The sequence below is a fragment of the Pongo abelii genome, chromosome 13, assembly GCF_028885655.2.
Source record: "Pongo abelii isolate AG06213 chromosome 13, NHGRI_mPonAbe1-v2.0_pri, whole genome shotgun sequence".
Taxonomy (NCBI): Eukaryota; Metazoa; Chordata; class Mammalia; order Primates; family Hominidae; genus Pongo; species Pongo abelii.
In genome coordinates, this window is record NC_071998.2 from 78,867,326 (window position 1) to 78,894,187 (window position 26,862).

Sequence of the window (26,862 nt, forward strand, 5' to 3'; positions counted from 1 at the left end):
GTCTAGAGTTTAGCTAGAAGTCCTGGCTACGATACAAACAGTGATGGAAAACACATGAGCAGTAACAAGTTTTAATCTTGCTCCTCAGTACTAACATGGACTAATCTGTGGGAGCAGTTTATTCCAGTATCACCCAGGGTGCAGCCACACCAGGACTGTGTTGAAGGGTGTTTTTTTTCTTTTAAATGTAATACCTCCTCATCTTTTCTTCTTACACAGTGTCTGAGAACATTTACATTATAGATAAGTAGTACATGGTGGATAACTTCTACTTTTAGGAGGACTACTCTCTTCTGACAGGTATGTTTCATGTCTATCTTACATGTATCAATGTATACTTTACAGTCAATACGAAGGAGACATTAATGTTATTAATAAATGCTTATAAATAATAGGATAAAGTCCAAAGTTTATCTCTAGAATTTCTTAAAAATCAGCATTTAAATACAAACCTAAATTTGTACCTAAAATTATTCTAGTTTTATGTCTTATCTATAATGAATTTATTTTAAATATAATTATGTGACTTTTTTTTTTCAGCTAAGTGAAAACCCGTCATTATGCCTTACCATAAATGTTAACATGATTGATTTTAAAAGTCATCTAAATAAACATCTTGTATGTTTATCTAGGAAAATAACATTGCTATAATAATGATCATGAAGTTTGGGGATATCACAGCTATATTAAATGAAACAGTAAATATATTTTTCAATATTTAAAATATTTTCTAATGTGTATTTAAAATGTGTGAATTACTGAAATGTCATTTTTACTTATACATTTGAATATTCATATTTTTCCTTGATAAATGTCTTCCTTATTATAATGAAATGGCACTGAAAAGTTCAAATGGAAATCTATACAATTCCAAGAAAGAATACTTATCAGCAATAGTTTAGCTAGCACTATATTCAATATGAAAGATTAGGAAATTTTCACAGCATGTATACAGTCAGAATTTAACACTTTCAAAGATTTCCTTTGTCCACTCCCAAAGTAAATTTCTGATTAAATTTTAGATTAAAAAATTTAAGCAATGTATTCAATATGCTACTCCCTAGTAATCTAAATAGCACACAGCATTCTTTCATGTTAATCTATTCAGAGGTGTAGCACCCAAGAAACAGTGGCCACATGGTGTAGGGACTGAGTCATAAAGAACCTGAGGGGGTTGTATTTCCCTAAAAATAAAGTTGTTTAAATCCAAGAATCAAGCTGTTAAAAGAAAGAAATAAAAAAAGAAAGAAAAATCAAGCACAAGCCCACACACATAAAAGGATCCTGATGTTTTTAGTTTGTTTTTTGGCATTAAGGAGTATAATGTAGTAGTGGAAAGAACAGAGGATATATAGTCTTCTGTTACAACTAACTACTCAATTAAAAACAAATATTCTGATAACTGATCTGAGGTTTGAGACAAAAACAATTAACTTTACAAGCACAAGTCTTGAGGCACTGTGGGAAACATCACAAAAATGGAAAGGCAGTAGATTTTGTTTTTTAAGACAGTAGCTTGGCTGCTAGACGTGGAGAAATTAATGAAGGGCAAAATTAGTATAAAAGGAAGAACAGCTAGAATGCTTCGTCAGAATGCTAGTTATACTTCTAAGGTAAAATTAACTGCTTTTTAAGGGAAGTGCTATCTTTATCAGTATCCATGAACAAATGGTACTGTGAATAAGTTTCCAAATGCATGCTTGGACTTTTAACTCATTTGTTAGCTTACAAGGCTATGCCTTGATTACATCTGAATTTGGTTTGGATTCCTTCTGTGAAATATATGGAGTATGTTATATCACATTTACATGCTGAAATCTGCTACTGGTACCTGTGAACTGATAGGCATGTTTAAACCCAGGGGAAAAGTTGCCAAGTGGGCCTTTAAACATGGGATTTAAAAGCACAGTGACTTTTTACCTAATAATAGTGTCTGAGAGGAAATACCATTTCACTTAGATAAACTTTCCATTCTAAGTTTGTAGACCAGTTAAATGGAAACAAGAAAGCTTATGTGCTTCTTAAGCTTTATTTCCAGTCCATATGTTATGAACTCTTTTAAGAGCTTGGCCAAATCTCCTTACCTAGGCTTTTCCAGAGGAAATTCTGTTTACTGTCTGGAAGTAACTATGAGATTAAAATCCATTTAGGAGGACATGCAGTCGAGTGCAAAGCACAACCAACAAGCAGTGAGGAGGCCAGCCCTCAGCTCCACCACCTCCAGCCAGTTCTGGACGCTCATTGCCTCAGCTTTTTCTCAGTAAAAGAGGGCCATGGGGGGAAAGTCTCAAAGGCCTCTCTTAGCTCTAGGCTACTATGATTTATTAGTAACAGCAGTAGCACTGGAAGAATACTCCAAATAGTACTCTGATTAAGAGAGACTTGAAACCAAAATCCAAAGCTTTCCATGAGTGGAAAACACTGGCAAAACTGGTCTAAATCAGGGAAATATTGAGTATTCCTGAGAAGATTTAATATTTTTAAAGGGTTTAAAAATAGAATAACCTGAATACTGCCAAAACTAATAAAACAGAGGTTGTACCTCATTAATAAACTCAAAATAAAACAGCCAAAAGTCATATCATTTTAAATGACATCTAATATTCTCTACATTCTTTCTGAACAATAAGAAAAAAATACTGCTATCTAGGGTTCGCTCCTAGACATTCCATTATTTTCCTATGGGTAAACATTTGCACACTGAACTGGGGGAGGTTTAGGACCTATACTTAATTGTACTTATTAACAAAGTGGTGGAAGAGACCCAGCAAGAGACTCAGGTAAAGAGTATAAATAATGAATTCCTCATGGAATCAAGGTTGGCCTGACTTTTTTCTTTGCAAGCAACCAGGATAAACGAATGCAAAAGATTAGATTAATTGTAAAAGGCTAACAGAAGACAGAACTAGCAGAGAGAAATGAATTTTCCAGAAGGCATTTTTGAGTTTCCATATAAAGACTTTCCTAACAGCCATGGATGGATAACTGTGGAAGATGCTGCCTTGAGGTAGTATCCTCTCCCTGGAGCTATTCAAGCAGGGTGGATATGCTCCCTGTTCCAGAATGTTCTGGAACCTTCACCACCAGGAGGAACTCCTGTTTCAAAGGTCTCCATCTCTTATTCTCCCGGAAAGGGCCTAACTACTATATAAAAGTGGCTGCCTCCACTGCTTAGCAACTGGAATCCTTCCCAACAACTACAGATAATGCTACTGCCTAAAACTTGCAGGCAGAAGTCTCCATTTCATATTTTTATTTTACCGCAGTTTTGATTAAAGGCAGGGAGGGTCTCCTGTAACTTATCAGTCTAAGAAAGAGGAGAGACAAAGGAAGGGGCCCCGGCTGATGCTTCTCCTGATGCCACTGGGGGACTGGTCAGCAGCCCTGAGGCAGGGATGTGGAAAAAAGCAGGACCACTACTGTTCCGCTCTCTGCCTTCCCTGCCCTGTGTGCCTTCTCCTTCTCCTCTCAACTCTTAGTTCTGCTCCTCATACCTGATCCCGTTCCTCATCCCGAACCTCAACTCAGTACTGGGGAAGCCTCTCTTGATGGTGGCACGAGGCTGAAAGGCATCTGGGAAACCATTATGTGGTGTGCAAAGGAGCTGAGGCCAGTCCTTGCTCCCACTGCCAGGCCACAAGGAACACCACGATGTGTTCTTGGCACCCCACTTTGGATCTCTAACACATTCCTGGTGTTTTACATCTTTTTTAAGTTCCATAGTTTTTTTGTTTCTACATTTTGGATATATTATCTGTTAAACAGGTTTTTCCGGTCCAGACTGGGAATCTAAAGTCCATTTGGTTCAAAGATTCTATGGGAAAAAACTTAAACTAAAACATTCAGGCTGGGTGCAGTGGCTCACACAGTGGCACACTTTGGGAGGCCAAGATGGGTGGATCGCTTAAGGTTAGGAGTTCAAGACCTGCCTGGCCAACATGGTGAAACCCCATCTCTACAAAAATATAAAAAATTAGCCAGGCATGATGGCACATGCCTGTAACCCCAGCTACTTGGAAGGCTGAGGTGAGAGGATCACTTGAACCTGGGATGTGGAGGTTGCAGTGAGCCAAGATGTCGCAACTGTACTCCAGCCTGGGCGACAAAGTGAGACTCCATCTCAAACAAACAAAAAACCCCAAAAAACAAACAAAAAAGCACAATCAACCAACTTAAAAAATAACCTTATCAAAATCTTCATTTCCCATTGACCAGAACAAATAGGATTAAGTCTCAAGAAATTGTGAACCCCAAAACAATTTCCCAAGTAGGTGCTATTGTTTGACTTTTGGGTAGAGATAGATGAGAATAGTGTGTATGGGAAACCTTTGATTACCAATTCCTACCAAAAGTGGTAGGAAAACACAGCAGTATATGTAGAAATAAAGCAAAGAAAATTCTGTTGGCGGACTGATATTTAAAATATTTTAAAAGCAACATAATTAAAACACCATGCATGGGAAGAAAAAAAATGCTTTGCTTATAATCCCATTATCCCTCTTACCAGGTTTGTACATTCTATTTCAATCTTTTTTTCATGTGAATATATGTTTTTATAAATGTCTTTAGTTCTATTGGTCTCAAACAGTAAACTGAGGGTTATGCGTAGACAGACATGGTGAAGAATTTTACTTTCAAAGCTCTGGGTACCACACATCTAGTGTTAAAGCCCTACACCCCTATTCCTACCTCATAAGTCACAGTATATACAGTTTACATTGTCTATTTACTAATCCAGGCATTTTATTTTTTAGTTTTCCTATTAATGTACCTGACATTCAAGTGTTAACTTTACGATCTCGTATTACCTGACAGTAGTTGATTAGGAGTTGCGGGTTTTTTATTTTTGAGTAGGGAAGTGTGGGAGAGAAGAGGATGGGGAGGAAGGTGTGCTCTACTTTAAGAGATTCAGCATTCTGATGAGTGACACTGCCTGGGGTACAGTGGGTGCTTGGTAAATGCCCACTGAATAACTCCAGCAACCTCAAAGAAAGCCAGAAACAGGACCTTAAATGACATTATAATTCTATAGCTCCTTGTTGCCAAGGTCAGACAAGGTCAAGGGCAGCTATGCACCTAGAAGACAGAGCTGTAATGCAAGAATGTTACAGAATAAACTGGAATCAGGGGCCAACTTTGATTTAGCTAAGGACCAAGAGCTGAATTTTCTAGGGAATGAGTATTTTGAAGGTTGAGGCAAAGCTGGGCACTAAACCTTAAGGAGTCAGGAGCCACACAACAGCCCTAAGTCAAAACACATAATGAGTCAAAGTTAGACAGACAGCCAAGGCACAGAGACAATGTGTCAGGGACAAAGTGATATTGAAAAGGAAGCCCCCAGTAACCTTTACTAGGACCCCATACAGGATTCACAGGATGACTGGAATACGAAACATCAACCTGCCTGCCAGCAGGGACACCCCATGCCTGCTACAGAACAGTAGTCAGCCACAGTTGGTGATTTCCACCTGGGCCTCTCCAAAAGAAGCCCACTGAACCTTGTGTTGCCAGCACAATCTCTCACCCAGTACTGCACAAATCTGATCACACAATCATTCTATTCTCTACCTTCCAATCCAAGCTACACAGGTGCTTCTTTATGTACAGATGTGTACAGAACAGGAATTTGTATACTGGTTAGATAAGAAGAAATGACAGAGTATGCCCATGAAGCCACGAGATTTCTGGATAAAACAACTGAATCCCCCCACATGAGCTGGAGCAGAAGGCAGCACAGAACAGGGAGCTGGGACACATGAGCCCTAGCTCTGGCTCCATTTATATTTGGTAGGCGACTTTGGGCAAGTCACTCAAGCTCTTTACGCCTCATTTCCTATGAAGGATGAGTCTAGAATAACATCTGAATTAACACCTCCACAAAGTAGTGTACAGATGGCAGGCTAGGGCTAGTTTTGAAATGGGAATCAGGATAGGATTATTAAAACATAAAAAACTCTTGCCATTCTCAGATCTGTCCTGTAACCTCCTTCCTAGCATAAGTTGGTGTGGATTATCACAGGAATATCACACATACCTGACCAGTGCCATCCAGCTACCCAGTGGGCAAATGTTCATGCCACCATTTAGATTTTTGGATCATATGAGGAATTAAATAAAGTAATTATCAGGTTAATAACTAATGACAGTAGGACATTCTAGCCCTCGTCTGGTGATTAAAAAAGACATACCATATATAAATGAAGATATTTATTAAGTTAATGAATTCATTCTTGATTTTTAAATCCAGGAAAAAGCAGGCCCATGGAGAGATGTTAAAGCTGATTTTTTGGTTCTGGGAAATTGCAACCAGTTGGGATTTGGAGGGGTAGGTCTTCCTGAGGCTGGGCCAATCCTGGCTGACTATAGAAGTCTTTTGCAGCTCAGCTGCTCTCTGGCACTCGGGCAATGGCAGGCCTGGTGGACTATTTAGGTGACTGTAGCCTGGTGGTCTATTAGGGTCTGCGGAGCCCTCTGCTGTGGTGGTGAGTGGATGCCCTCCTGCCAGGACTCAGTTTCACCAATGAGCATCTCTAGGATGCATCTATTTTGAATAATTTCATAATGTTTTTAAGTTTTGAAATTTTCAAAGAATATACACATTTCACAGGTAATAATTTAAAAATTAGGATATGTAAATATGGCAATAAATCTATGCTCTGAAGGTTCTCATTTGTATAGTTCTGTTTTGTGTGCATTTTAAAAATGCAACTGAAAACAACCTGGTCCCCCAAAAACAAAACAAACAAACAGAACTCAGTGGAAAGCTGAGTAAGAAAGAATAGTCTGGACATCAGACAGTTTGGATCAAATATTAGACAATGGAACAGATTAGAAGGAAAAAGATACCAATTGTGGAAAAAGTGACCAACTATGAGAGTGAGGTTGGGAAAGGTGGAGAGAAATCAGTTAATGAAAAATTCCAGATGTTGTCTAAGGAAACAATGAAGACATTCCTCCTTCAGGAACACTGAATACATTAAGGCAATAGAAAGATTTTGGGAATACAGAGTTAGGTAAGATAATCTGTTTCTGTTTTTACAATGTTTATTAGCTTTTTCATTATAAGGGTAATACTCATTGCTCATTATGAAAGTTAAAGGAAAACACAAGTCGTCTATGGTTCTAGTGCCTAGAGTTTATCATCAATCAGGTATATTCCTGCCAGGTTTGTTTTTGTTTGTTTCTGAGTGTTTGTAAGTATACAGTTTATGGATTTTTTATATTTGCTTTTTTTTATTTCACAAAAGATAATATCCCATATTTTAAAATGTGTTTGCAAGCATTTTGTGGGTCCCAAAATATTTCGTGGAATAAATATACTCTTTTATTTTACTATTCCCCTTTAACCATTATATAATTGTCTCAAATATTTCTGCTATTATAATTCTGTGATGAACATCTTTGTGCACTTTAGAAATGTTTCCTGAGACTAGATTCTAAAAAGTAGAATTACTATCTGAAAAAGAGATATTTTTAGAGTTCCCAATGCACATTGCTGAATTGCTTTCCAAAAATCTTTATAAATTTACTCTCACATTAGCTAAGCAATGGATTAAAATGCCATTTCATTGCACTCTTACCAGAACTGAAAAATGTATATATGCAGGAATTATATCCATTTAAATTTAATATCCAATGTCTGTTTAGTCCTAGACTGGTCTTCTACACTAAGACACCATGAAGGAGTATGTGCTCCTATTATTCCTGGCTTTGTGCTCTGCCAAACCCTTCTTTAGCCCTTCACACATCGCATTGAAGAATATGATGCTGAAGGATATGGAAGACACAGATGATGACGATGATGATGATGATGATGACGAGGACAATTCTCTTTTTCCAACAAGAGAGCCAAGAAGCTCTTTTTTTCCATTTGATCTGTTTCCAATGTGTCCATTTGGATGTCAGTGCTATTCACGAGTTGTACATTGCTCAGATTTAGGTAAGAATATAAGTCAATTTTGTTTTGAAGAACAGTAATGCTATTCTGACAATTTAAAGGATGGAAAAAGTCTCACTGAAATTTCAAAAATAATCTCATTGAGTGTATAAGATTTTTTTCATTTAAGTTTTTAGGTGGAAAGTACAGCAAACCCCAAAGTACATCCAAACTTATTTTTAAAATTAAGAAAATCAAAGGAAAACTAAGGGAATGTTGTACATAGAACATTTCCTTCTCTTCCCCAGTTAAATCAAAGCATTTAATTTTAATTCGCTTCAGAGAGAATGGACATCACGTGCAGTTCTATCTCAGGGTGTTAGCAGGTTGAGACTGTACTTTTCAGTAAAACTCCATGATAACAAAATAAGCTGCGTGTCTAGAACAATGAAATGAGTTATAGAAAGCTTGTGAAATCTCTAATCTAGACCTTTTAAAGATAATGCTTTATTTGCTTTTTAGCAATTTGGGTTTAAAACTGCCTAAGAAAAAAGTGGATAAAGTCTTTTTAAAATTATAATTCTTTGCTGAGTATTTTATTTCTTTAATACTTCTAATGAAGGAGCACTCAAGAGCACACCCATGCCCCGTTCAGGGAGGGGACGTAATGGGAATGCATATCAAGAGTTGTTGCCTTCAGCTATTTCCAAGAGGGGACAGCTGAGACTGGCCCCACTGCGGAGGCCAAGGTCTGGCATACAACTCCCACTCAGGGGCTGATGGCCCATCAGGGTCACTTCATGAGTCTGTATGAGCAGATGTCTTGAAAAGCATTAGACTTGCTTCCTACTGCCATAGCATTCATGGCAAGAGTTAAAGCTTATAATAATCTACTCTAGAGACCTTAATGAAGTTTGTCATTATATGACAAAACGAGACGCAAACAAAAAGGATTCAGAAAAAGGGGAGACTAATACGAGCTAGACTTATTAGTAAAGTCTAATGAAATAGGCTAGGAAAAAAATGGGTCTTAAGCTTTACCTATGGAATTCTCATGAGAAAGAGATTAAGATGCAAGTACTGTTTGAGAAAACTTGCTCATGTAGAATGACTGTGGAAACAGCATCAGGAACAAGAAATGCAGAAGCTGAGACAGATGCTGGGTGCGAGAAGAGGTTAGTTAGGGAATATGAGAACGTACTATTGTACTAAACTGCATCTCAGACAAGAAAAAACGTTACCTACCATCAGTTTGCAGAGTGGGTGCATGTTAAAGCACTTTGTAAGTCAAAATTCCAGATAAAAATATGTGTATCTGCTACGACTCCACCAGATGCAAACTGGGTTAGTTCTGGGTAAGATGGTGAATAAGGACACATTTATCTTTAGTACAGACCACCCCCATGTGCTGGCCTCCATATGTGCCACGGCAGAGCAGTCATATGCTTCCAACATGAAGACCCTGGATGAGACATTGCATAAAACTACTCCAGAACACACTTGTCACCAAAGACTTGAGAAGCCCAAGTTACCTCATGGCAGGAAGCTGGTGTTCCCATCACACAGTCTCCCAAACATTTAGCTTTGAAAAAACTCTAGTAAACTAAATCCACCTAAGGATATCCATGACAGTCAGACATGCCATCAGCATGCTGCTGCACCCACCCTACCTCCCCCAAAATGTGACCATAAAAAGGGTCTGGGCACTTATCACTCTTCCTCCCTCAGGAGATGAAACTCTTCAGAACTTCAGTTTTAACAGGGGCAGGGCAGGAATAGGTTTGTCAAAATCTGTGCTACCAGGAGGATCCCTTCTGCAGAACCTCCAGCTTCCTATAAGACTTCCACTTCATTTTCTAAAACCAAAATAATATCCTATGTTCATAAAAATGGCAAAATTAATCTATTCTAACAAACAAAACTGCCCCCTACCTTGCTAATTCATCAAGTTACCCCCCTTCTTCTTCCTATAAAGGGTTAAATTTCTTAAGAAAGTGTCAATTTTATTTTAGTATTATTATTACTTTTTTTGAGACAGAGTCTTGCTCTGTCACCCAGGCTGGAGTACAATGGCGCGATCTCGGCTCACTGCAACTTCCGTCTCCTGGGTTCAAGTGATTTTCCTGCTTCAGCCTCCTGAGTAGCTGGGATTAAAGGCGCACACCACCATGCCTGGCTAATTTTTATATTTTTAGTAGAGACGAGTTTTTACCATGTTGGCCAGGATGGTCTTGATCTCCTGACCTCATGATCCACCCGACTTGGCCTCCGAAAGTGCTGCGATTATAGGCATGAGCCACCGCGTCCGGCCTATTTTTTTATTTTTATTTTTGAGACAGAGTCTCACTCTGTCACCCAGGCTGGAGTGCAGTGGCACTACCTTGGCTCACTGCAACCTCTGCCTCCTGGGTTCAAGCGATTCTCCTGACTCAGCCTCCCGAGTAGCTGGGACTACAGGCACGTGTAACAATGCCCAGCTAATTTTTGTATTTTTAGTAGAGATGGGGTTTCTTTCACCATGTTGGCCAGGCTGGTCTTACAACTCCTGACCTTAAGTGATCCACCCACCTCGGCCTCCCAAAGTGCTGGGATTACAGGCGTAAGCCACCAAGCCGAACCAATTTTAAAGTATAGAAAGGAAAAGTACATAGAGCTGTAGGATAGAATGTTGATATTTAAATACTAGATTTTCAATTCTTCAATTTTTGGCTATTAAATGTATGACTACACTTCAGGAGTGAGGACGGTTCTATCAAAAGTGTATTGACATCTAGGCCAAGGCAGGCGGATCGCTTGAGTCCAGGAGTTCAAGACTAGCCTGGCCAACATGGCAAAACGCTGTGTCTACTAAAAATACAACAATTAGCCAGGCATGGTGGTACACATCCTAGCTACTCGGGAGGCTAAGGCAGAAGAATCACTAGAACCCAGGAGGTGGAGGTTGCAGTGAGCCGAGATGGCACCACTGCACTCCAGCCAGGGCAACAGAACAAGACTGTCTCAAGTTAAAAAAAAAAAAAAAAAAAAAGAATAATATATGAATCAGTATGTGGAAATCAAAGAATTTACAACTAATTAGAGAAGTTAATTACTTAAACGAAATGGGTGGTAAAGTTTTTGGTAATATACATGAAAAGAAATCTAATTTTTCTATTTTCTAAACACAACTATCTAAGGCTTCTTAAAATGATCAAGACCCGGCTGGGTGCGGTGGCTCATGACTGTAATCCCAGCACTTTGGGAGGCCCAGTCAGGTGAATCACGAGGTCAGGAGTCTGAGACCAGCCTGACCAACATGGGGAAACCCCGTCTCTACTAAAAATACAAAAATTAGCCAGGCGTGGTGGCACACACCTATAATCCCAGCTACTCAGGAGGCTGAGGCAGGAGAACTGCCCAAACCCGGGAGGCCGAGGTTGCAGTGAGCCGAGATCATGCCACTGCACTCCAGCCTGGGCAACAGAGCGAGACTCCGTCTCAAAAAAAAAAAGAAAGAAAAATTATCAAGACCCATATGCTCCAATTTAGCACTATAACGGCCTGAAAATTTGCAAAGAAAGCTAACATTCCTCAGCCAAAGGTACATCAACAGAAGCTGCACCTCAGTGGTTGGTCACCTTCTCACAGCCACCAAGGCCGCTCCAATTTATCTCCTTTTATTCCACCTTAGAGGGGATGAGTAGTGACAGCTATACCAATCTAGACACCTTGTAAAAATTAATAAGTTACTCAGAAAGGTCCTGAGGTCTTCCCCCAAAACAATGCTTTTTTGTCATCTGTTATGACTATTAAGTAATCTGTAACTTGATGATAATCATGGGTTTTAAAAAATGTATATTTCTACCATATTAGTAATCTCATCTTCAGCATGATTCTCTATTATATAATATGTTTGTTTCTTTCTAAGGTTTGACCTCAGTCCCAACCAACATTCCATTTGATACTCGAATGCTTGATCTTCAAAACAATAAAATTAAGGAAATCAAAGAAAATGATTTTAAAGGACTCACTTCACTTTATGTAAGAATATATCCTCATACTTTCAAAGATTTAAGTGAAAACTCTGTATCTTTGCTATAATGATTAATTATACTATGTTAGTATAAACAAATCTTACTTTTCTGTATGTAAAGAATGAGAAAAATCTCTGCATTCAACAGCGTTCTAGTCAATTAAAAATTGTAGATTTCATTCAATTAATAGTCTAATTCAATGGATGTTTATTAAATAATAGCCATGTAAAACGCAGTGGGCTGAGTTTAATGGTCCTCAAATAAGCTTACAATCTATTCAGGTAGTAACAGTCACTATACATTAAAATGAACAAGAAAACAATTACTTACAGCAATCATTAGCAAACAGTGTAAGAAATCTCTACCCAAACGTGTTAAGACACCACAAATCTCTAACAGCAGCACACAGAATATATCTGATTGATTAATATATACATGTATGGCTTCTTTATTGGATCTTTAAAGAGGAAAAGAATTTTTTCTTTACTACATTAGTATCATTTTAATATTCTAGGATTTAAAAGATTACTACTTCCATGTTTAACATTTTGGGCTGGGTGTGGTGGCTTATGCCTATAATCCCAGCACTTTGGGAGGCTGAGGCGGGCGGGTCACTTGAGCCCAAGAGTTCGAGATCAGCCTGGGCAACATAACAAGACTCCACCTCTATAAAAAATATAAAATTAGTTGGCATGGTGGTGGTGCATGTAGTCTTAGCCAGGAAGTAGAGGTTGCAGTGAGCTGTGACTATGCCACTGCACTCCAGCCTTGGTGACACAGTAAGACCCTGTCTTAAAAACAAAAACAAACCAAAAAAATCATTTTAAAGTCTCTAGATTTTAGCAAGTAAAATTTCTGATTTAGTCTGAAATTGGGTTTGGAGGAGCACTTCATTTCCCCGTGCCACCGCCTCCCCTCAACACAGCTCCTGCCTCGCTGACTCCGGCATGGTGTTAGAGGAAGAGCTCTGGTTCTGTATTATCTGAGGTGGTAAGCCAGGCCTGGCTATTCCAGGCCATTTCCCCACACTCTCAGGCTGTGCTGGAGAAAACAAATTTAAAGTCTGTCGTCTCTAGGTAAGATAAAACTAAGAGAACAGGGTAGAAAATACCATAACCATACTAGCCCCTTGCTACCATGCAGGCCTGGCCTGTTCCTGTGTCTGAGAGATGGGGGGTCACCATGCCTCCCTGTCACCCTGGGTCAGTGCAGTGGACCCTGCTGGCCCATCCCTTCCTCCCTGTCACCCTGGGATCGAGGGCATGCATGCTGATCATACTTAAGGCAGACTGAGGGATGCTCAATCCTTGCATCAAGCCTCCCTACAAAATCCAGCTCTCACACTGCACGGTCAGGTAGCCAGCACCTTGTCTGCTCTTTTCACTTTCAAAGTGTGCAGGCAGCTCAGATCTGGTAAGGCTCCATTAAAAATATAAAAGAGCAACTAGAAGAGCATATTTATAAGTTAGGTCTCACTAAAACATTAAGACAGTCAGAAATGACACAATGGATTCCACTGAGGATCCACCCAGTCCACCCCACTAACTTTAGGCCACAGAATCTTTTGGAGAATGGCAAGGCCATTATTCTACCAACAGAAGTTGGAAATATAGCCTGTTGATGCGTTTACCACTTCTTCAACCCCTTTTCAGCTTAGATAACCACAAGAATAATAACTAATGGCATATTTAATACTGGGGCTATGAAAGTTTTAAATTCATCATATCATTATTTTATTACATTTTAGGAGCATTCCAGGGACTTAGTCCATACATATTCTTGTTATTCACAGGGAAATGAGAAACTAAAAGGTATCAGGAGCTTTCTTAGACCTACTTGATTTTCTTTGAGAAATGCATGTCAGGTGTAGAGCAACAGTGGGAAAGCCCCCAGCTGTTAAGTAGTATTACTGCCAAGCTACTATTAGCAGACTGACCAGGTGTACTGATGTAAATCACTTTTTAAAGTACATGCTTTATACTTGAATTGTGAGTATAACACAAAACATTTATATAATATCACCTTATATGGTACCTGTCTTTTAAGAGAATCAAACTATTTTTTAGACATTCTACAAATTCTCTGTGTTATGTTTTAGCTACTTGTTTGGCACTTGGGTTCTTACACAAAGGATGATACAGTCAGAGCAAAATCACTGAACACACTCACAGCCCTCCCAGCTCACTTCCAGCCATTATCAGACACATGTGGCATGAATCACTGTCCTACTACTGAATGGCTATGCTCTTCTCATCTTCTGTCCTTACACTGTTTGTTAATGATGAATTGGAAGCTCTGTGATAACCAAGCCGGCACTGAGAGTGCGGTTTAACTGGATCACTCAGCCAGCTCACCATGCAGGGCAGGCAGTCCACCGTGTGGCGCGGCTCTTACTAGTGCTGCACAAAACCTCTTACACAGTTTTGTATTACTTTTCCTTCCTTTTATGCAGTTCCAACAACTGCATGTTTTAATGAGGAAAAACAAACTAATAAAAGCCCAGTGCACTAGACTTGGATCTCACTGACGCACAGGTTCACTTTGTGGTGGGGCCTCTCTAGCCCTCACTTGTTGGGTGGCATAGGCAAGTCACCTTTCTTCACTTTATGTATTTCCTCATCACTAAAAGAAGAGTAATAATTCCTGCTAAATTTACCTCTTGGAATCAAGAGAGGATCCACAAACCATCTTGATGATTCATCAAGTTGTTAAATTCCCCTCACCTCATTTTTCAGTGTAACCAAAGGAAAAGAGAAGATACTTTTAGTTGGCATCACACACCCACAAACGAGGATATTTTACCAGTTGGTAACAAAATGTAGTTTCACCTCTTCTCCTAGGCTTACCCTTTCTTGGTGAAACTTTTAGCAATAGTGATATATCTGGAATTTCCAGAGGGTGAGAAAAGGAAAGCACACAGAGCCAAGAGTGAGATGAGGAAACGTGCAGATAAAAGGAGTTTACTGAGCAACCAAAATGTGTATTTCTGCCATGGAAAAACAACAACAATACGAGTAATACCAGTGAGGCATATTAAACAAAGGGAGATTTTTGTGAAATGAATTTGAGAACAAAATCATAAAATGAATGAATCTAGAGCTGCTCCTTGAGAAAATCAGACGACCTGGACTGGTAAAGAGGGACAAAAAGGTCCTGAAGACGCTTAGTGGCCTGTCATCATTCTTGGTAAACACAGAAAATTCTCTTTGAACAATCTGGCAATGAGTAAAGAACTGAGCTATGCTCATTTTGCAATGAAAATCGTTATCAGAGTTACCAACATGTCCCAGTTTGCCTAGGACATTCCCAGTTTTGGTTCTGAAATCCCCACATACCATAATCTCATGATCTGGGCAGACTGAGACGGTTGGTCACCCAAGCAGCCATACACCCTTGGACATGTTGCAAAAGACTTGTGCAGAGAGCACACTCACACTGGTACAAGTTCTTTTTACTCTCTGGAGTTATTAGACCCCCTCTGGAGTATGCTGTCTTATTGCCCTGAGAAATACCCAAAAAACTGATAAGAGATTGAGTCATTTCTCAGGATCCATTACTATATCCCCAATATCTAAAATATGCCAGAATGCTGAGGGCACATGGTAGGAGTTTTTTCCTCACAGGCCTCTGTTCTGGGAGAAATGGTAAACATTAGTAAATATGAAAGAAGTGAGGTTTTCAAAGTAGACAAAATCATACAAAAGTATATTTGGTGTGCACTAAACATAGTTTTGTAGAGCAAATAGATTTTAAGATAAGATAGAGATAATATTGTTGGTCACTTCCCTGAAGGGAAATAGGAGGCTGAGTAGAGGTTGAAGGCTTAACCATATGAATGTATTATCTATTCAAAGATTAAAAAGATGCACTTCTATCTAAACCAATGGCACAACGTTAATTATTATAGCTCTGCACTTTTCTAACTCAGTAGTAAAATTTTTTTAAAAGCTTAGATTGGGCTGGGAAAGTTTTCACATGGGTGATCTAGTACACCAATGATATAAATTGTACTGATTTCCATGATTGGCTAATCACTGTAGAATACTGGTAAATCAAATCCACTTCCTAATATTGTGTAACTTTCTATGCTTGATCAAGGGTCTGATCCTGAACAACAACAAGCTAACAAAGATTCACCCAAAAGCCTTTCTAACCACAAAGAAGTTGCGAAGGCTATATCTGTCCCACAATCAACTAAGTGAAATACCACTTAATCTTCCCAAATCATTAGCAGAACTCAGAATTCATGAAAATAAAGTTAAGAAAATACAAAAGGACACATTCAAAGGAATGAATGCTTTACACGTTTTGGGTAAGTTTTTCAAATGAATGGGACATCTTGAAATTATAACAAACAAGCAGATGTAGAACACTTTATCGTCACTATTAAGAATAATTTCCAAAATTAATTTTTGAATAATCTTTGCCTAGATAAGCCATTTATAAACCAATTAAAATGTCCAACAAAATTTTTTAGCACTTAAAGAAAATATGATCTTTGTAATACTGTCTCTCTCTCCCTCAAGAACCTCCTTTGAGGGCAGGTCTGGTGGCTCACGCTTGTAATCCCAGCACTTTGGGAGGCCAAGGCGGGCGGATCTCCTGAGGTCAGGAGTTTGAGACTAGCCTGGCCAACATAGTAAAACCCTATCTCTACTAAAAATACAAAAATTAGCCGGGTGTGGTGACAGGCGCCTGTAATCTCAGCTACTCAGGAGGCTTAGGCAGGAGAAATGCTTGAACCCAGGAGGCAGAGGTTGCAGTGAGCCGAGACTGCACCACTGCACTCCAACCTGGGTGACAGAGTGAAACTGCATCTCAAAAAAAAAAAATAAAGAACCTCCTTTGAAACACTTAGCGTGGTTTCTGTTTCTGACCAGACCCTAATAAAATATAACTTATTATTTAATTTAAAGGTAGTATTTTTAATGTACTGCATAAGCTACTCAAATATAATACACAAAATTAGTTCGGATATTATTTGGAATGTGCACCTAACATTTGGTTATCTGCGTTAAGATTATCGATGCGAGGAATTTTTTGTCTTATATTTAAAACTCTACCTGATTTTATTTCTGACACCCATCATATAACCATGCCATCTCCCTATAATATCCATTCAAAATTCATAACCAAGATACTAATTCATTTATTCATTTAATTCAACCAAGTGCCTGGCCTCACTTACTGGCATTTCTTCAAAGTTATATTTCTGCTAACAAAACAATTTCTAATTCACTTACAATTTAAAAAAAGTTTAAGACACAAAAATGTACACAGAAAAACATAAACATTTTGGATTATATGAAGGATGATCTTTTTTGATGCACTATTACAATAACAAAACCTTAATTGTGCTCATGGTTGGAGGAGAGTGAAAATGTCACTGATATGGTAATTCAAAGTGAATAATAGTGAACTTCTCATATATTCCAGTTTACATAATACAAAGCAGTATTTTTCTGATGCTGACAGAAAGGACAGTAGATAGACAGAAGCAGATATACTGAGTGAAAATGAGCCTAAAGGACGAAGCTCACGCTTCTTGGGATATTCATTCTTGGGATGTGTCTCTCTGCACTGTGAGTTTCCTTTATATACAACCTATGTGTGCTAAGTCATGTCATTCTCCCCCGACAGAAATGAGTGCAAACCCTCTTGATAATAATGGGATAGAGCCAGGGGCATTTGAAGGGGTGACGGTGTTCCATATCAGAATTGCAGAAGCAAAACTGACCTCAGTTCCTAAAGGTTTGTATTTACTTTATCTAAGATATGGTATTTTAAAGTTGTCACCTTTCAGTAACGATTCAATCTAATATTGTAAACTGTGCAGTATACACTGCAACTAGAAATCCTTGCACCAGTAAATCTGGTCAATATAGTCTACACACACATAAAATGCCATATGTAGTGCCTTTTTCCTGGCAGAATTAAGCCACAATTTTTTTACTCCACTAAGAATAAACATTAAGAAGCAATGAACTTTTAATTTTCTTTCTCTTTCCTGACATTACTCATTTATACCTGTCATTCTGTGCAGTACCTGTTAGAGGTGGAGAATTCCATACAGAAGAAAGCAGAGAAAGATAGATGGGGCAAGAGACCCTGTCCCCAGGCATTTAGCCACAGTTTGAGGTGGAGCCTATGAGCCCAGACTGGGCAGCCCCTGGCTCTGGCAGGAATGGACATGCCATTCAAGGCAAGGCATTTTGTACCCAGCTTCTTCCCAGGTGTACTGTGAAGATTAATGGGCCAATACACAGAAAGGTTTGGGGACAACATCCAGCACATAGGAGGTGACCACCTGTGACATAATCATTACCAAGAAGAGCACTGTGCTCTTTATCATGGCTTTGTGTGACCCAAAGCTAGCACCTCAAGTAGAATGCTCCTTAAGTCTGCCAGATGACCAGTGTTCTAACCCATTACTTCCAAGCTCCCTGTCTGATGATTAGCTGCATAGGATTGCCTTTCTTGGAACTCTTGCTCAAAGTCTTGCTTTCCTTATTCCCAACAAGGGCACATGCTCTCTTTGCTTTGATGACTAACTGGGCCAAAAATAACCCCTATGATTAACAACATATTTTTACTTTCCAACAGCTCCGTCTTTCAGTATCCATGAGTTAAAGCAGCAACTTCATCACAACCCCCTCTATTCTACTCACCTGATCCAGAAGATCAATAAAACAAACATATACAGATAATTTAAAAGACACAGTAAAGCTGTTATTATTAATCAAGAGGTGACCTTTCACTTAGGTCACCCAAAGATCATCTAAAGTAAAAGAGGAAAGATAACTTTTCTATCCAGGAAAACAACAGTTTAATTCAGAACTATACAAATCCAAAAAAACACCTCAGTCAAGCTTTAAAGGAGATGGATGTTTTTCTACAAGAAACCAAAAATGTTTCATTTACCTTCCCATTTTAGAAAAACAACAAAAAATGCAAATGCTACCCAATAAGTTAAACATATAAAATCCCTTTCATATGCTGGAAGCTAACATCCAGTAAAGGAGAGTGAAGACAAGGAAAAGAGGAAGGTAGAGGGAGGAGAGGAGGACAGCCTACAGGGCTGGAGGAGGGAGCTGCTGTTCCAGGCCACATCTCCTGACATGGCCATTCTTTATGTTCACACCAAAAGTCTTTCCTACACTGCAAAATTCTATTTAAATTTCAAAGTGTATCTTAAAAGTAAAGGTTTAACTTCTCACGAAGTTTTCAAGATTCTTTCAAAGCCAAAAGGAATCTTTAGAAATTTAAATTGGAATCAAATCTCTCAGCTTAAATAACGATTCCTTCAAATCCCCTTAATATTCAGAATTCACTAACCTGTGAAAGCTGACTGCCTGCATGGCATAATCCAGTCAGTATTACCCCCTGTGGCAAGATGAGAGGATGCAGATATCCTGAGGGTCCTCACCAGACCCAACAAGTTATCATGCAGACAGGATGAAAATGTCTTCTTTCCTATTCGTTCAGGAAGTTCTACTGCATAATATTATGTGGGGAAGAGGGGAGACCTGTTTGAAGACAGGGTGGGAACAGACATTCCGGTACAAAAGTGTGCTAACATTTGTCAGCAGTTACTGAGCTTCTGCCAAATTCACACCTCTGCTCGTTTATCCTAGAGGCTACACTTCAATCTTCTCTCTGGTTACCCACCTTCCTCATTTCCTAAAGGACACACAGTTCCCTCAACTTCTACAAGTCCTCTCCCAGAGATTTTTCTCTTCCAACTTTGTACAACCTATTCTAGAATAGGCTGGCACATTGCACCAGCTATTTTTCTAGTGATTTTTGTATGTATGATGGATCTGCTCTAAATTAGCAAATAATGTCTTTGAGGACAGAACCTTTACCTTACCTACTGGAGGGTCCACATAATCATTCCATAAATACAATTAAGCTCAATTCATCAAAATTCAAGAAATTAGAACCTTCTCAGTTTAGAAGAATTATTTTTCTGCTCCCTAGTTTATTTATTTTAAAATTCAAAATAGATTCTGTTATCAAAATAACTTCAGTCATAGAAACTATTATTGCTATTCATAAAGATGTTTCAATTATCTTCATCAGTCTTTATTGCTAATATAGAAAGGAAATATTTCATCAAGAGTTGAAAAAAGGAAAGCATTTTCCAGCTAGCTAACCAGATACTTGGGTTGACAAATAATACTTTGTATATAGGGCTAACAAAATGAGGTTTGATGGAATCTTCTGGTCAGTCCCTTTCATTCCAGCTTCAGTTCATTTGGGGAGAGTAGGGGTCAGGATATGCCCCGTTGAGAAGAGAAGGAACGATTATTCACTGGGCACCTGCCATGTGCGGGGGTACTACAGCTACACTTAGTTTACACAAAAACTACTGCTAATTGAAAGAATAGAGCCAGGCACAGTGGCTCATGACTGTAATCCCAGCATTTTGGGAGGCCAAGGTAGGCGGATCGCTTGAGGTCAGGAGTTCAAGACCAGTCTGGCCAACATGGTAAAACCCCATGTCTATCAAAAATGCAAAAATTAGCCGGGCATGGTGGTGCACAACTGTAGTCCCAGCTACTTGGGAGGCTGAGGCAAGAGAATCAGTTGAACCTGGGAGGCAGAGACTGCAGTGAGCCAAGACTGCGCTACTACACTCCAGCCTGGGTGACAGAGTGAGACCCTGCCACAAAAAAAGAAAAGAAAAGAAAAGAAAAGAAAGAATAAATACTGCAATGACCTGAACATATCAAATAGAGTAAAAATCCGTGTTTATAATGGTGTTTTAAAAAAAACACAAAAAACCTTAACTGGTCACCTCTGGGCATTGCATGAATTCATTACTTGAAAGAATCAAGTTTTGCTGCCTTTTCTATAAAAACAATCTTACAAAGTAACTAAATAATTAATGAAAGAAAATTCTTTAGAGAAGAATTCCAGCTAATAAATCCATCAAGAATGACATCAGGAAGTCACCATTTTCCAATTCCTAATGACAGAATGGATCTAGGCAACAATCGTGCATGACTGCTAAGACCCTCAGGTGAAAGGCTGATTTACTTTTATCTGAATGCATCTCTGCATCTGACTACCAGGGCATAGGAAGAAGTTAAAGGATCCTGATAAATGATATCACATGGAAGCTGTCAGCCAAATCCACAAAAGGAGTGTCTCAAACAAATTAATATGGAAATAAATCAATAGAAGAGGGAGAAAAAAGGAGGGAGCATGTTGTACATTAAGAGAGATTTCAAGAGCAATAAGAACCAAATGTATTCTGTAAACTTCATTTAATCCTAACTTGAACAAATAAACTGTAAAATGACATATTTGAGACAATTGGGGAAACTTTACTATATTAGATGACAGTAAAGAATTTATTAATCTTGTTAGATGTAACATTAACAGGGTGGTTATGTTAAAAAACAAAAAACAAAAAACAAGATGAACTTATCAGTTAGAGACATCTAGTTGAAGAATTTATAGATGAAATGACATTATGTATAAGATTTGACTTTAAACACTCCAGCAAAAGAAATATGGCAAAATAAAAACAGATAAACAAATCAATAAATAATAGAGTAGATAAAACAAGATAGGAAAAATGGAGATAACTGTTGAAGCTGAGCATGGTGGTTCATAATACTAGTTACTAATTTTATGAATGGTTACAATTTTACCATAATAAGAAGTTAATAAAAAGTAGGTACCAGGCTGGGTGTGGTGGCTCACGCCTGTAATCCCAGCACTTTGGGAGGCCGAGGTGGGTGGATCACCTGAGGTCAGAAGTTTGAAACCAGCCTGGCCAACATGGTGAAACCCCATCTCTACTAAAAAGTACAAAAAATTAGCCAGGTATGGTGGTGTGTACCTGTAATCTCAGCTACTCAGGAGGCTGAGGCAGAAGAACTGCTTGAACCCAGGAGATGGAGGTTACAGTAAGCTGATATCACAGCACTGCACTCCAGTCTGGGCAACAGGAGTGAAACTCTGTCTCAAAAAAAAAAGAGTAAGTGCCTAAAAAGTTGCCTAAATCCATAATCTGAAACTTGAAAAGTAAACAGTCAATGGGGCTTAGTTACACTTGACTTAACATATATCTTTCTCTTCTTATTAGGCTTACCACCAACTTTATTGGAGCTTCACTTAGATTATAATAAAATTTCAACAGTGGAACTTGAGGATTTTAAACGATACAAAGAACTACAAAGGTAAACGTTCCCAAAATTTTAACTTAGAATGATACCTCCTGGAGAATGTGCACAGGGACCCTGGTAGAGATCACTGTCTGTTTAGCCAGTTGCTGTTGGAACTGGAGAGTGTGAAGGGAAAACTAGAAAGAACCACCATTGGCCGGGTGTGGTGGCTCACGCCTGTAATCCCAGCACTTTGGGAGGCCAAGGCGGGCAGATCCCGAGGTCAGGAGTTCAAGACCAGCCTGGCCAACATGGTAAAACCGCATCTCTACTAAAAAATACAAAAATTAGCCAGGCATGGTGGAGGGCGCCTGTAATCCCAGCTACTTGGGAGGCTGAGGTTGCAGTGAGCCGAGACTGGGCCACTGCACTCCAGCCTGGGCAACAGAGTGAGACTCCATCTCAAAAAAAAAAAAAAAGAAAAAAAAAAAGAACCACCATTATTACCACCTCTGCTGATAGGGGCAAATCAAGTGAAAAGAAGAAAATGACTTTTCAAATTTCCCTTTTGTTAAATTTAGGTTGAAGAATTTTCTGACAAAACTGGAAGATAGTTGTTACATACTGAAATAGGTTATTAAATAAAGTAATGAAATATCTTTGAACATATATATAAATAGGACAGGCTTATATTCTAACAGTTTGTGGTGTTTTCAGCTAACTCTATCACACCTAACCATCTGTGTAAGACTTGATGCATTTTATATCATTTTTAGGCTGGGCCTAGGAAACAACAAAATCACAGATATCGAAAATGGGAGTCTTGCTAACATACCACGTGTGAGAGAAATACATTTGGAAAACAATAAACTAAAAAAAATCCCTTCAGGATTACCAGAGTTGAAATACCTCCAGGTAAAACATTCTACTTGTGTTCAGTAGATATTGGTACTTTTCTTCAGTTTTTATAACATACTTTAGCACACCTCAAGCAAAGACCAAGTAAGCAGCAAGGGTGATTCAAACATAATGACTCTCCAGGTTGCATGAGGTGTTTTAAGAAGTAGGAGAGCTTTAGGAGAATGGTTTCTACATCGACGTCACAAGAAAGCTCAGGATCCATTTCCATCTTTTGGTTTCTCCTGTTGAAACTGCTGAGGACATTGTGGCTAAGCCGCTGGCACAGTTAATTTCAGATTTTAGGGCAGGGGTGGCTATGCAGAGGCAGGACTGGTCAGGAGGACATGGGGCAGGGTCACGTGTCCTTTTGATCTGGAAACATTTCTCAAGGCAGAGCAAGAGGATTAGGCTTCTGGTATTTTCGCTTTCAGTGTGGTGCTAGGATAGACATGTATATTTTTTTTTTAAACATTCCAACCAGAATACAGTATATAACCAATTTAAAGTCACCATCTGGAGCATCATGAGTTCCCATTTTGTCGTTTGTTTTTATTCATTATTAGAAATCTTTTCCTTCTATTTGACAACCCTTAACTGGCTGGAAGGGGCCACAGATTCCTTGGAGAATCTAATAAAGATTTAGATCTTCCCAAGAACAAAAGTTTTCATCTTCCAAGGAGCTTGAGAACAAAACTGGGCAAAAAGCCACTTTGCCTCTTCTCTATTTCTTTCCGACGTATCTTTAAACAAGTTTTGTTCACTGTACTCCTTTGAGATACAAACCATCAAAATGAATGTAATATAGGCAGGTGCTAATCTCAAGATGACAACTTTTGCTTTGACTTTTCCAAATGCTGCATTTGGATGTCTGTTTAGCCAGTGACTACAACTTGAGTCTGTCCTCTCTCAAGCTGCCCCATCCCTGATGTCATTTCTGCTTAATTTGTTCCACAACTCTGCTTCCAGCTTCTGGTCTCTCTTAAATCTACCTATACTCTTGCTAGCATTAATTAAATGAATAGAATTATAACACAAACAGAAGAACACAAGTCATAAGCATATATTTCAATGAATGTCCACAAAGTAAACACACTGATGTCCAGCAGGTTTCCATTCCCAGTGAGATCAGTACTATGGTAAACTATACCTTGCACTTATATTGAGCAGCTGGGGGACTGAACACCAAACTTAAATGTTTTAGCAATGCCTAGAATTTTCATGATTGGTCTCATATCAGTTTTACTAAGACATAAAGGCAGAATCTAGAGGTAACAACAGCCAGGGAGGATATCCCACTTTGGCTAGCAAAAGACTTCTGCTCTTCAGCACACCAAAATGCTGTCAGTTAAGCAGATTGCTTTTATTTCCCAGAAATCTCACTGTTACCAAAAAAGGCCAAAGAAGAAATTAGAAGGGCTGTTAAAGGGAATGAAGGAAAGTTCCTCTATTTACCATACTTTTTGAGTAAGAATTTAATTTAAAAAGACATGTACACAGCCTGTAAAATTGTGACTTGTCCACTGGTGTACATAAGATCAAGTGATTTCAATTATTGATGCTATATTACAATTATGCATTTAAGATGTTGATAGATCTTTCTATAAAACAACTTAGAAAAATTCTCCTTTGGTCACAGAAAATGCCAGCTAATAATTCTTCACAATCAAATTGTGAGCCTAATTCTTAGAGCATTAAATTTCATTCTTCTGACCATTTCTAATGTTCTAAATGCATTATTGTAAATATGGCACTGAAGTAACCATATATATACACATAAATATGTATATTTAAAAATATGTATGTATGTTTATAAAAGTAAACATTACGCATGTATGTATTTATGTATATATGTATGTATGTATGTACATATGTATGTATCTATTTATCTATCTGGAGAGAGAGAGAGAGACAGTGACCCATGTGACCAGGCAGTATGCTCTGGGCCTTGGCGGGAGTCCTTCCCCAACACTTTTGTGTACAACACATCAGCTTGAGTTTTTATAATAGGTATTTAACATGCATAAGTAAGTACATCTACTTTACCTGAAAATACATTCAAGCCAATGTAAAATAAACAGATGAATAAACCCACAAACAAACGGCAACTACAGAGTATTTTCCGTTTACATTTACTGGGTATTTTTAATCCTTTCTTTTTTCCTACTACAACAGATAATCTTCCTTCATTCTAATTCAATTGCAAGAGTGGGAGTAAATGACTTCTGTCCAACAGTGCCAAAGATGAAGAAATCTTTATACAGTGCAATAAGTTTATTCAACAACCCGGTGAAATACTGGGAAATGCAACCTGCAACATTTCGTTGTGTTTTGAGCAGAATGAGTGTTCAGCTTGGGAACTTTGGAATGTAATAATTAGTAATTGGTAATGTCCATTTAATATAAGATTCAAAAATCCCTACATTTGGAATACTTGAACTCTATTAATAATGGTAGTATTATATATACAAGCAAATATCTATTCTCAAGTGGTGAGTCCACTGACTTATTTTATGACAAGAAATTTCAACAGAATTTTGCCAAACTATTGATACATAAGGGTTGAGAGAAACAAGCATCTATTGCAGTTTCTTTTTGCGTACAAATGATCTTACATAAATCTCATGCTTGACCATTCCTTTCTTCATAACAAAAAAGTAAGATATTCAGTATTTAACACTTTGTTATCAAGCATATTTTAAAAAGAACTGTACTGTAAATGGAATGCTTGACTTAGCAAAATTTGTGCTCTTTCCTTTGCTGTTAGAAAAACAGAATTAACAAAGACAGTAATGTGAAGAGTACATTATACTATTCTTATTCTTTAGTAACTTGGGTAGTACTGTAATATTTTTAATCATCTTAAAGTATGATTTGATATAATCTTATTGAAATTACCTTATCATGTCTTAGAGCCTGTCTTTATGTTTAAAACTAATTTCTTAAAATAAAGCCTTCAGTAAATGTTCATTACCAACTTGATAAATGCTACTCATAAGAGCTGGTTTGGCGCTATAGCATATGCTTTTTTTTTTTTAATTATTACCTGATTTAAAAATCTCTGTAAAAATGTGTAGTGTTTACATAAAATCTGTAACTCGCATTTTAATGATCAGCTATTATAAGCTTTTAATAGCATGAAGATTGTTAGGCTATATAACATTGCCACTTCAACTCTAAGGCATATTTTTGAGATATCCCTTTGGAAGACCTTGCTTGGAAGAGCCTGGACACTAACAATTCTACACCAAATTGTCTCTTCAAATACATATGGACTGGATAACTCTGAGAAACACATCTAGTATAATTGAATAAGCAGAGCATCAAATTAAACAGACAGAAACTGAAAGCTCTACATAAATGCTCAGAGTTCTTTATGTATTTCTTATTGGCATTCAACTTAAGTAAAATCAGAAAACAGGGAAATTTTCATTAAAAATATTGGTTTGAAATAAAATATTTGTGCTTTGATGTTATTTTTCTTCACCCACCCAGCAACATAAACTATTCTTCAGAAAACTCTAATCTATATATAACATGTTTAGAGCAGTATTAATGTCAATTATTATTACTTTTTGTTTTGTTTTAAGATGGAATCTCGCCCCGTAGCCCAGGCTGGATGGAGTGCAGTGGCCTGATCTCGGCTCACTGCAACCTCTGCCTCCTGGGTTCAAGCGATTCTCCTGCTCCAGCCTCCCAAGTAGCTGGGATTACAGGCACATGCCACCATGCCCAGCTAATTTTTTGTATCTTTAGTAGAGATGGGGTTTCACCATGTTGGCCAGGCTAGTCTCGAACTCCTGACCTCATGATCCGCCCACCTCTGCCTCCCAAAGTGCTAGGATTACAGGCGTGAGCCACTAAGCCTGGCCTAATGTAAATTCTTAATAACAATAATACATGTTATTAATACATATAATAAAAATACACCATGTAATTCCTATGCTATGAAAGATAA

At 38.3% G+C, this 26,862-nt stretch overlaps 2 protein-coding genes across 4 annotated transcripts in view; one reads left to right on the top strand and one right to left on the bottom strand.

The window, feature by feature from the left end:
* ASPN (asporin) lies at positions 1-26,361 on the top strand. The gene is made up of 8 exons (XM_002819960.6): positions 1-300; positions 7,648-7,939; positions 11,784-11,896; positions 15,988-16,201; positions 17,530-17,640; positions 21,989-22,082; positions 22,784-22,922; positions 25,080-26,361. Exons 2-8 carry the CDS (start codon positions 7,678-7,680, stop codon positions 25,275-25,277), a joined length of 1,131 nt encoding a protein of 376 aa, XP_002820006.1. The 5' UTR covers positions 1-300; positions 7,648-7,677; the 3' UTR covers positions 25,278-26,361.
* Positions 1-26,862, bottom strand: part of CENPP (centromere protein P) — a 282,356-nt gene that overhangs the window by 129,098 nt on the left and 126,396 nt on the right. The gene's annotated exons all lie outside the window — the stretch shown is intronic.